The sequence below is a fragment of the Leptinotarsa decemlineata genome, unplaced genomic scaffold (genome assembly GCF_025532065.1).
Source record: "Leptinotarsa decemlineata unplaced genomic scaffold, Ldec_3_MD MMD2_tig00026340_RagTag_RagTag, whole genome shotgun sequence".
Lineage (NCBI taxonomy): Eukaryota > Metazoa > Arthropoda > Insecta > Coleoptera > Chrysomelidae > Leptinotarsa > Leptinotarsa decemlineata.
Genome location: NW_027412694.1, coordinates 11,878,734 through 11,891,667, shown reverse-complemented (window position 1 = coordinate 11,891,667; position 12,934 = coordinate 11,878,734). Strand labels below are relative to the sequence as shown.

Sequence of the window (12,934 nt, the reverse complement as noted above, 5' to 3'; positions counted from 1 at the left end):
GCTCTCGCAATCTTGATTTGTACTGTTCAATCAAGTGAGGTTCCGGTTTCAAGTACTTCAAGTACTTCTACAACATACTGTTTTGGTGTTTCGGTGTATCATGTCCAAAAAAGCGGTCCTATAGAAAACCCTAGCAGAAAAGCTAGATAACTCATGAAATCCTTGATGAAAGCAAAAAATTAAAGGAAGTGGCTTCTCTCAAATTCCCAAAAATCCAATCTTCGCGAGTTAACCGATTTTGTAGTTCGGCCATATTGTCATCGCATAGGCTACGCCTCTCGTTAAATGATATTTTGTTTTTCTTATTGCATACAGTATTTCTTTCTTTATACACCAGGGTTTGTGCCAAATGATCGGCTATATTTGGTTGGACCAAGCATTTCAAACAAACTGAATTCCTTCAATATTAGCAATAGCTCGAATTTTCATATAAGTAAATTATAAATAAGAATTAGAATGTTTTTGTTAGTACCCATCTTTTCTCTCTCTCTCTCTCTATTTTAGATGGTCGTTGCTTCCTATCGTCAGGCGCATATGACCGATGCTCCTCCGGTTGGTTAACAGGAGCTTCGTCGGGGGGCGCAGCGGTCTTGCACAAAGCAATGCTGCCACCTATTTTTTTTTATTTTTTATAATAAAAAACACTAGTTTTTTTTTAAGAAAAACAATTTGATTTTTTGAAGTCGCCTCCTACTTGGGAGACCTTTTGATAATTTTTCACATGTATAGCCCCCTTTACGTGGTTATCCGAACCACCCCGGCCTGGATACCAGCGTGAATAAAGGGGGCCACTTATTCATCACTTTTTTAAACACTCCACATTTCAATTTTAATACGACACAACACAAAACGGAGCCCCACGATAGCACATGGCATCCGCGTACCTTCTTTGTGGATGGACGTTATCAGCACGTCCGTCCCCTAACACGGCCACCACGGAACTCAAAGTACCCATCTTCTGTTCGAATTTCTATATCTAAACACAAATAAGAATTAAAGTGTTGGATTTTTTTCTACAAAGAAGTATAATAAAAAATGTGCCTCATTGGTTTGTTATTCTACACGGTTGCCGAAACAATAGTATATGTAACACGTCCGAAAACAGTGTTTTTTACCTCGCACACTATATTTTCAGACTTGCTCCATGAATTACTATTCTGGCTACAGTATATTATTATCAAAATAAGGGCCCAATACACGTTCGGTAATAATGTCATTAACTGAAACATTAATAATGAACGTGTAAAGGGAAGAAATTGGAATGATCGTACCTGGTTTTCTATTGAACTTTTTCCAGGGTGTAGTGACAAACTTTCAACATTCAACTTCTATATTCTGGATTCCTGGCCATACTGGCCTGGAAGGCAATGAAGCTGCTGACTCTCTTCAAAAGGAGGGTGCTACAAGCAGATTCATCGGAACAGAACCTGTCATTGGCATCGTTTTAGGCATTGCCAAAGATTGAACACCTAGATGGTAAGAAGATTTATGGACTTCTGGCAGAATCTTCCAGGATTGGCTCACTCCAAGGCGTTTATTCCCCCTTCGAAGCTTGATACCAAGCAGTTGTTAGACTACAGTAGGGATGAACTACGATATCTAACAGGCCTTCTTACAGGTCACTGTCGGATGACAGTGTGTGTCGCCTCTGTTTGGAAAATGACACAGCAGAGCACACACTTGGTGCCTATCCCATTAGGGATTGAATCAGGTTTTCAGAGCGTTCAATCTGACCTGAAAGACCGCTCAACTTACAAACTAATCAGCTTCATTAAAAAGCTGAGTTCATTTGGGCGAGTGTAAATAGGTGTGAGCCACAATAAACCCTTGCGGGTTGCCGTGGAGAGTCAAATAGACCCACTCACTTTGGACCTAACCTAACCAAACTATATTCAGATATGTGGTACCGAAACCGCAACACCACGAAAAAACCCGCGTAAGCCTCGCCAGAAAGCGTGAAGTCTTAGTCTAAATGCTGAAATGAGGCTCTGTTGGGCAGAGAGGCACCCGTTAACACCTGTCGTGAGTCTATGAGGCGGCGTTTCACCTGGCGGACGTCCTGATGATTCCTCCTTTACCTTTACCAATCCTTCTCCCTCCCTCCCTCCTACCACTCCCGTATGTGGGAGAGATGTAATTATTGTAAATACTCTGCACAGTAGACCTTAAATTTGTTAAGGAGAAATGTATAATAAAGTATTTTTAATTTTTGGAATGATCGCAATGAAGCGAATGAAGCGTATCCGGATATTTTGATTTTCGAGCATCATTCTTAGCATGAGGAAGGGATACTGTCAGTAATAATGAGCGTGAAAAGTGAGGGCGTCATCACTTCGTCATTACTCAGTTCAAAATTTCAAGAACAGCTGTACTTACATATTGAAGCTGGTGATATCGCAACTGAAAACTTCAAATCCTCAAAGCTTCTTCCCGTGGGTAGGTATCTCAGAGTTAAAGCCAATTTTCCAGTAATATTCCGCATACTATTATTTTTTCGTGTTAGAATTGGCAGTGTTACCATTCGCAATAATTTATTGAAAGTGTCCATAGGAAAATAATTTTTGTAATTACTCACTTCATTCGTATCACTTATTTCCTTCAGTAACACTAAATGTGAAAAGTTTTTGCATTTATAACCATTTCTTCATCCAGTAACGACGTTTAACAGAACGGTGCATACTCAATGCAATAGTTATAGCTGGACATGCTTTTTTCTTTAAATCCATCATCGATAAAAACACGATATATATGATTTCTACGCCACTCGAAACATAATAATGATAAAAAAATATTATCAGTAATAATGAACACTTAAGTAGAGGAAAATAATGACAGGGAATGACATGGAATGATGTTTCTGCTGGAATGGAATTACTACTGAACGTGTACTGAGTTTAGATTGTATAACGAATGGAAATATTTACTGCAAGTTTTGAGTTAAGGAAAGTTCAATTAAGCCGAAACTTAAACATTAATTGTAATACTGGGCCTTAGGGTTACATTTTGTACATTTTCAGTATACGTGTGAGTAAAATTAACAGATGAAAAGTTTCTACCGGAACTAAGAAGTTTACTTATCTACAAATTATAAAAATGGCTCGGTAGTGAATATATTCAGTTGGCATTGACTTTAACTATAATAGATGATTCTAGTATAGACAAAACATTTTCAATACACTTTCTATTATATACTAATTCAAACCTTTTTACATTTTATAATTAGACTATATTTGACATTTCGAGTTTATTTTAACAGTTCCTAACGAAGAAGCGCCGTTTAATCGAGCGACGCGACGCTTTATCGTCAGCGATGGAACATGTGCTGCCACCAATATTTACCCGTCCATTAAGTCCAACCATTTACGAGACCGAATATTTCTGTAACTGGATCTGTCAGTAGACTAAATGCATTACATTACACGCGAGTATAAACATGACGACGAGAAAAGTCTTTTTGGCCGCATAATATAAACTCATCAATCATGTGAATTGCGGACGTAAATAAACTGTGTGTTCACGACCTGGAAGCTGATACTTTTACAGAATGACAAACGAAAAATCAATCAACTCTAAAAATATTTCATTTCATTCTGTCCAGTCAATCAACTTATGGCCAGTCAATCGAACTTTCCGGTTTCTGAAACCATAATGTGCTGCCTAGCAACATTTTTTTTATTTAAAAGTATTTACATTGTAATTTCGACTTTTGGCCAGTTCTCACACAAAAATAAGAAATTTCACTAAATGTACAAGCTATGTACACTATTTTGACCATATTGACGTAAACTAAGATTACAATCATCAAAATCAAATCCTTTATTTTCCAATTTGACAATTCCATGAGTAATTGTATTGAGAATAGTCAGTAAACCTAATTTACAAAAATAAAGATAAATTACAGACTACTACACTCAAACTGACAAACATATGGGAATGCATGCACACACCATACGTTAAATAAAATTATTAACCCTGAAAAACGCATTAAAAACTAAGCAACACTTGGACTTTTGAGAGCAATCCGCCATCGACCTAGCGGAGCTTGGTGTATTTTTTTTGCCTAGTGGTAGATAATTTTATGAGTAGAACATACTAAAGAAAATCGACTCATATTTCTAAAAACGCAGACACAAACTTCCATCATGCTATCGGTGATATCAAAAGTCGTAAACCACCATATCCTCAAATATTTGGAAGGCTTCAACATCTTAACATCAATATGGATTTCGGAAACAAAGATCAACAGGCGACTTTATATCGTATGACACCCATATTTGGAATAACGCAATCGAGAAACATGGAGAATCAAGAGCTGCTGCGCTTGATATTTCTAAGGCTTTCGAACGTGTGTGGCACGAGGGTTTGCTGGCCAAACTTCGATGATATGGCTTGTCAGATCATTTCTGTGTATGGCTCTTCAGCTTCCTGAAAGAACGTTTCCTGCAAATGGCTGTCGATGGATGGATATCTCGAATACTTTCACCATCAACGCTGGTGTTCCCCAGGGATCCATATTGTCTCCAACCCTCTCTTGTGTGCTTTTAAATTCAGGTTTTTGTCAATATCAGCCCCAAAAACTTGGTAATTTTTGACAATGAAAGCGGATGGTTATCTACATCAATATAAAGTGGGTCAAGAATGTTTTGATAATAACAAAATTGAACAATCACTGAATAATTATCTGAATTAAAAACAAGTGAGTTACTGGTTCAAAGATGTTATTGTTTGCTCGCATTTCCGTTGTATACTAGTTTGGTCGGGCCTACGTCACCAGCAAATTTCACGTACTTTCCATGAGAAACGGATTTGTCAACTTTATTTATATATAGTCGTACTCGAGATAGCATTGGTCCCTAGACTGAACTCCGAGGTACTCCGAGTGATAGAGGTATCCGTTGAGATACAATTATTATGAAAGTAATTATTCAAAGTCAATTAGAAAAATAGGCGTCTCTAATATTTATTGGGAAAAACATCCACGTCGACACATACCTATACTCAACTACTCTTCAACCAATTATTAATTATAAAATAAACTCCGAATAGATTTTTTTTGTACTATTGAGCTCAACTGAAATTAGTAATGTTTATTTTAACAAGACCTACATCTATTGACACAGTTTAGGCACTTGTAAGATACATTTTTCTACCAAAATACTGGAAGACTATAAAATAGTACCGAAGTGCAGAAATGCCAGATATTTTTATTATTTGTTTCTTGGAAATTCTGACTTTAATTCCGAAAGTTTGATTTTTAGGATTAAAATCGAAATTCCGAATCAACACCGAGCAGCGCTGTTTCGACTCGCCATAGGTTTCATCAGTGATGAAAGGCTGAACCACAATTGCCTTGCCCCTTACGAAGACGCCATCTCTGTGATCAATTCATGCAATTGTGGGGATTCTCGTTTATCCTTGATATTCAAGAGTTGAGGTGTCTGTGGTTCCAATAACTGTTCAATAGAAATAGAAATAGAAGGCATAACAACCCTAATATCTCAACATTTCCAATTTCTATCTCCAGTTGAATGCTCTTGAAGATTATCTCAAAAACAAAATGATTTTTCAAATGAAATGCATTAATGAAACTACCATTATGAAGATTGTTCACTGGTGTTTCGATCTCGTAGAAGTTTAGATACACAGACCGAAATTCCTTTTAAATCGGTTGAAATTATATTTATTTATTTATTCTCATAGCTACGTGAGAAAGCATATCAAAGTTTCCATACGCACTTCATAAATCCATAATCGCGTCTACGAGCTAAAAGCTTTTAACGTGAGATGACTCACAACCTCAAGAATTCGACGATAAGTTTGGGTTTAGAAGCAGTTGAAATTAATAAATTTCGTCATTCAACTGGTCATATACCAAGTATTTATTATTATATGTGCTGGGTACGGAAAATGTATCTAGCCTTCTTGTACTGAATTTGCGTAAATTTTATAGAGTAGAAGCACTGCACACACTTTCGATAGTCTTCAGAAATACGTCTTGCAAGGAAAGTATGGAAGATTTTTTTAAGGACAAAACACAAGCACTACAGAAAAATACTTGAAGCTCTCTTAAAGCGGTGCCTGTGCGAAAGTAATGATTCAAATTGGATTTGAATCGCTGGAGATTAAATCCATTTGGAAAAAGTTGTCAAAATTAAATAGTGTTTAAACAGTAAAGTTCGAGGTGTACTGAGTTGAACCTCGTAAGGATGAGCAGCCACAGTCCACCGCGTATTTCTGATATATACCGCTCTTGGTAAGATAAGATAAGATAAGATATATATTTCATCTTTTTAGGTACACATGGTATACATAAGACAGGTCAATATAAACAAAAACATAAAAGCTGAAAATCGAAGGTAATTGTAGAAAAATATAAAATACATACAGCCACATTTATTTTAAAAGTAATATAACAAAAAAAAAACATAACTCACTTTTCTTTATGATTTAAAAATTCCCTAAGTGAATAAAAATTGTTTTCCAATAAAAATGTCTTCAATCGTTTTTTAAACTTTTTGTGATCGGGAATATCTTTAATTTTTCCTGGAAGGTGGTTGAAAGCCATTGATCCGGCATATCTTGGCGATTTTTTGTATTCCGAAAGATAACATTTTCTAAGATGAATTTCATGGTTTTGTCTAGTGGAGTAATCGTGTATTTCGCGAGATCTAGTGAATGAAGACAAATTTGAGTGGATGTAAGACAATAATTTATAAAGATAGATACCAAATACCGTCAGAATTTTATTTTTAAAGAAGACTTCTCTACATGATTCGTTGTATTTTAGATCGAAAATTAATCTTACAAATCTTTTTTGGATAACAAAAACTCTTTCTACTTCCACTGATTGTCCCCAAACCATACAGAGAGTTGAATAAACGAGAGAATAATACAAATCTAACAAATGCCCTTTATTGAAGTTATTTTTTAGAGTCGCAAATGCAAAGAACGTTTTACCGAGTTTTCTGCAGAGAAATTCGATGTGTTTTTTGAAGTCAAGTTTGCTGTCTAGTTGTGTTCCTAAAAATGTTGTGAGAAGTGAGGTTGTCAAGGAAACCGAACTAATATTTAGAATCAAATGTGCCAAATCACTTGACCACTTCCTATGGAAGAATCTATAGTAGAGAGATAAATCTCCAACCTTTCTTTGATGTTCCAGACTATCAAGGTTGCAAGTGATGGTCTCGTCTCCAATCAGACGGATGGCTCTTTTCTGGATGGAATCCAGCAGCTTCAGGGTATGTTTGGGGGCGGAGCTCCATACATGACAACAACACTCCAAAGAAGGTCTCATCAGAGCTTTATAAAGTATCAAAAGTTTCATACCTAGTTCCTTTTTAAGGAACTAGGTATGAAGGTGGTTTTTAAAACAAGTCATACACTACAGAACCTTTTGGAAAGTCCAAAAGACAAAGTCGAGAATTCGGAAAAGTCTGGAATTTACGAAATTGAATGTAAGGACTGCGATGCAAAATATTATGGACAGACATAAAGATCTATTAAAGTAAGATATAAGAAACACGTAGCACACTTTAAATATGGAAGACCTGCAAAATCAGCAGTCGCCCATCATATTTTGCAACAAAACCATTCCATAGATTTCAGTTCATTAAGATTAGTTAGACAAGTTAACAACAACAGGCAACTAGATACCTATGAGAGTGTAGAAATAAGTAAACACAATAATATTATAAATAACGATGACGGACCTATACCAAAGAGCATACTATATAGCTTGTTAAAATAAAATAATGTTGTTGGGTCTACTGATTACTACATAAGGACACATTGCAAAAATAAATTTGGATAGGCAATATTATGAAATTAATTTTTATATAGCTGAAAATTGTTTTATATAAACATATATTGTAAAATAATAGATAAGGCAAAATTGTAAAATTAATTTAGGTTGGTATACATGTATGGGTGGTACGCCTGGATGGTTTACCTGTATGAGATACCTATATAGCATAAATAGGGATAGCTCGCATTAGTTCCTAGTTTTAATCTTCCCTCTTTGAAGATGATCACTTGGTGGTCGAAACACATGTCGAGGTGTTGAAAATAACGATTTGGTGTTGGGAAAAAACTCCAGTAATATTCAAGTCGTTGATATACAATAAAAAAAGGTTGGAGACAATATGGATCCCTGAGGAACACCAGCGTTGATGGTGAAAGACATTGAAAGAAACATTTAGTAACAAAGTGAATTTAATCAGTAAGGTAAAATCAACGTTAAAATATTGTTAGCTACAGATACCCTTCTATAGAAATAAATATTTTGCAGATGAATATGAATCCGAGTAAATCCTCGCGCTGAATTGCCATGTTTGTAAATTTTCCTCTTTAAAGGAAGGAGTGTTTAAAAAATCAGTTAATCAGCTGTCACCGTCACTTCTTTGATTGACGACTTGTTTATTTTGTGGAAATTCATGTTCACTGAGGATACACTACAAAAACACACTTTAGTCTATTTTTCACGATATTATCTTTATTGTTGATTAGTTTTGATCATTACACCATTTTGAAAATGGTGGCAATAGCCGAAACTAGTCAATAATAAAGAAATATCGTGGAAAATAGACAAAAGTGTGTTTTTGTAGTGTATCCTCAGTGAGCTGTCGCCGTCTTACAAACGACAACCCTCAGAAGTTGTGCAAGCTGAAGATTAACTAGCTCTTATCTTTTAACGATCCCTACCTCTTGGTTTCAAATGTTGAGAAAGTCACATGAAGTGATTTTGAAAGCGGATTAACGTTTTGTGATCAACTATTAGGGAAAAGCAAAAAATGGATTTCGAAATATGCAAAAAATCCAAACTGAAGCTCAGAAGAAAGAGAATGAAGTTAATAATGACTGTAATATCTGAAAGAAAAACTACTTATTGCCGCTGTCATTGCAGAATGTCGTAGGTATATGTCGAAATTTTGGCGCCAACCGACTGTCTTTAAACAATGACCACTGTCCGATATAATATCGTATGTTAACAGAAGGGATGAAATTCTTCGTCAACAAACAGAAATAAAGTCCTAAGAGTGATATGTCGACACGATTTATATCAGTTTCATGTTTTTCCTGAAAGGTTATGCTCTTCGACATGTGATATTTTGACGTCTTTACGATAGGTACACCCCAAACGTCCAAAATCACCGAGATGTCTTTGACCCTTTTAGAATAAATTATAAATATCTTGATAGTTTTATTTAATTCACTTCCTCTTTTCAGTAAAGAATCGGAGAACCAGCCACTGTGTGGGGTGCGGCGGGCAAATCCACGACCAATACATACTCCGGGTCGCACCGGATCTCGAATGGCATGCGGCTTGCCTGAAATGTCATGAATGTCAACGGTTTTTGGACGAAACGTGTACGTGTTTTGTAAGGGACGGCAAAACTTACTGTAAAGTGGACTATGTCAGGTGAGTGTAAGTGTATTGATTTAATACACCTTAATGAATACTAGAATACATTAACTTCGAGGAAATTATAATAGGATTTTCCTTGATTCTGTTTATGACCCATAAATTTATGTTTATTTGATGATGTTCGATGAATATTAGAAGCAGAATTCAAATTTGAAATTGTTACACCAGTTTTCCCGAAAGGCTCCATTAGAAGGTTCCAAAACTTTTTCTAATGTTGTACAATAGACGGAAGCAACAATTTTTTAAAGAATGATTTCTCTAGGAACTACTATTGCTATATTTTTTATAGTTCTGTTAGTTTCGTCGCGTTTTTTATGGCGATTAATTGTTTTGTAGAACAGTTTGTAGCGGAATTGAACAACACACTGTAGGCTGTAGGCTCCATTAGAAGGCTCCAAAACTTTTTCTAATGTTGTACAATAGACGGAAGCAACAATTTTTTAAAGAATGATTTCTCTAGGAACTACTATTGCTATATTTTTTATAGTTCTGTTAGTTTCGTCGCGTTTTTTATGGCGATTAATTGTTTTGTAGAACAGTTTGTAGCGGAATTGAACAACACACTGTAGACAATGTGTTAAAGTCTCAGTGTTTTTCGTCATTCAAAAGGTTTGTATGTGAAATATCACTTGGTATGTCTGATAACATTTGAAAATACTTTGTTTCATACAGTTTATAAAGTGAAATACATAAAGTAGTTTATCAAGCCTGGCTTTCAACATTTTTTTTTCGCCAAAATTATCAAGGATTAACTGAAAAACATATGGATTTACTAGTAGCGGCATCTGAGTGTTGGCCCACGAACTTTTAAGCTCATTTAGTATCTGTATCTGTAAAGTAGGGAGAGTGAAAGTTTCATCTTCCTGTTCACACATCCTGCATAGAGGTGTGTCCACTAGCCCCATATTATGGAGGTGTTTCCTCAGTGGACAGTGGCTAGTTCTAAATCCCACTGGAAAGCGATTTTTCCTGGTCATCGCCAGATATTTTTTCGGCGCCAGCTTTCCAGGGTCGCCCAGGGTGATCCTGGCAAGATTTCATCCTTCAATTTCATTCCATCTCTTTAGGGATTAAGCATGGGGATAACGTTTGGCTAGTAATGCAATTGTTGAAGTCATCAGGCATATCAGATCCTAAATGAAGAGGCGACAATGCGATTACCTCTACTCCTGTCGTGCCATTTAATCCACCTCAGGATAATTATCTTATTATCTTACAAAACTTTGGCTAAATCTTCGAGGTACTCTAGTACTAACCCTGAGGTAACACGTTGTTCAAGGCTAATAAGGCTTGCCTGCTATCAGTGCAGATTGTTATGTTTTTGCCAGAGATTACTTTCCTGGTTGTTTTGTTTTGTGGCGATTGAGATACCAGCCAGTTCTGTTTGAACCACGCTGGTATTTTTTCCCATTCCCCACTTGATCCTTAGGCTTAGTGATCTTGAGTACACTCCACATCCTGAACCTTCTTTAGTTTTTGAGCCATGTGTATTATTGCGTATTGCATTTGTAACATCTGACTCTGCGATCTGTTTTATTTCTACTTTCTAGGGTGTATTAAACACAAACCTGGGCAGAGGTTGCGCAGTAAGCGCTTCTCGCCATAGGCTTAGCCTCAATGGACCCATTCCTACTTCGAGGTTTACACCAGGCGTGCGCAATCTAAAGATGGCCATTAACGCAACCTCCTTATCGTACGGGTCCAGAGGGGTCAGACCAGTAATTAATTCTACTGCCGCGGTTGGTATTGTTCTCATGGCTCCTGTGATGATTAAACAAGCCAATGGCTGTATTAGATATAATTTTTGGGTGGCCGTTGCTTCTAGAACTTTCGGTCCCCATGCAATGGTTCCGTACGTTAACATAGGTCTCATTATTGCAATCTAGATCCAGGTGACCCCACGGGATGAAAGACCCCATGCGCGTCCCACTGTCCTCCGACATTGCTCATAAGCCACATATCCTTTTTCTGCTCTACTCTGTAGGTGAGAGTTCCATGCTTGCTTTCTGTCGAGGCTAGTACCAAGGTATTTCACCTCTTCAGAGAGAGCTCAGTTAGTATCTATACACAATTTAGGCACTTTTATTTGTAAAATTTTTTTTACCACCTTCAGTTAATTTTTGAAAACTATGGAATAGAGTCGTACTTATCGTTTTTATATATTTCACCTAACCAAAATTAGTAAATTTTATTTCGGTGGTGCTTATATCTATTGATACCTATTAATGTTATTTAGGTCTTTTTTACTTGTATGATTTTTCATATACTCTGCCCAACTGAAATTGTGGTATTATTATTTCAAAGTGTCGAACGAAACTCCCAAATTAATTTATATAATATATAAATATTATAAAGACAGAATAAAATTAAATATCATACAATATATTATATGTCCGTTAGATTTTATAGCAATAGTGGTATTTCATTATATTTATTTTAAACAAGGCGGGGTTCCAATCCTACTTATCCAATTTATCAGTTTTTCTATGACAATAACAATTAAAATTAATAAACCTGATTGCCTTGAAATACCAAAAACACCGGACAAATAAATTATGTAACTTGAGAAATGTCTTAATTCAACAACATTGAATTGTAGTTTCACTAATGGATTCGTTCTGGACTGCAAAAAATGTCTTACTTAAAATGATTTACTGTTCAATAACGAATCGATATTGAACATAAACTCTCAATATACTTACAGAAACATATTGTCCTGGAGTGTTTTTATGTGAATCAATTTCAAAAAGATGAAACCGATATAAAAACATTTTCATGGATGAATGAATAAATTGAATCATGATTCCCAAATACCATGAAAGAGGTATCAAAATCTAACATATCCTCTAACTTTTCTGCTAGGTTACCGGTTGGCATTTCTAGGAAGTTAAATTAAAACGCAAAGTGTGGTGAACATCAACAAATGGTTGTCACCGGCATGTCTGACTAATTTAGACGAGATAAGTATGTGACCCCCCGTGTGTGGCGGTTTTAAATATAATCCTTACTTCTGGTTCCCTACAAATTCGGTCCGCATTTTAAATGAAACACCTGGCCCACCTACTAACTCGACATTTGAACCGTTTCGCTAGGATAAATATTTTGATGTGTTACTTCTTTGCATACAGCTTACACGAAAATTTCCTTCACTTAATCAAAACATGGAAAACTTAATTCAACTAATGAAATAAAGATAATATCATTTACGTTCCTGTCATTATCCAGTTGAATACGAAATACATTACAAAAAGGTTCTGAAACACAATGTAAATCTAGAAAGTTATTTAAATATTTTGAAGCCAGTTTTTCTGATAAAATTTCTTTAGTCGTTTTTTCAAAATTCATTCAGCTCTATAACTTCTATTATCATTTATTCAACAAACAGAATTGATGGATTTTCGATTGTCATTAAAATGTCTTTGGCCACTTTGGTTCCTTCTCGAATACGATGTCTCTTCGGAAAATGAGGCGAATATTCAAATTTCACGGCTACATTCATTCAATTAGCAA

General features: G+C 35.8%; 1 protein-coding gene and 1 long non-coding RNA gene across 3 annotated transcripts in view; one reads left to right on the top strand and one right to left on the bottom strand.

Annotated features, from left to right (window-relative positions):
• LOC141485864 (uncharacterized) overlaps positions 1-2,828 on the bottom strand; it is a 74,326-nt gene extending 71,498 nt beyond the window's left edge. Inside the window, exon 1 of the long non-coding RNA XR_012467498.1 lies at positions 2,377-2,828. This is a non-coding gene — a long non-coding RNA (uncharacterized lncRNA). The remainder of the gene's footprint in view (positions 1-2,376) is intronic.
• tup (LIM1_Isl and LIM2_Isl domain-containing protein tup) overlaps positions 1-12,934 on the top strand; it is a 126,745-nt gene that overhangs the window by 64,550 nt on the left and 49,261 nt on the right. For both annotated transcript variants that reach the window (XM_074183422.1, XM_074183421.1), the window contains exon 2: positions 9,226-9,418. In XM_074183422.1, coding sequence (XP_074039523.1) covers positions 9,226-9,418 — 193 coding nt within the window. The remainder of the gene's footprint in view (positions 1-9,225; positions 9,419-12,934) is intronic.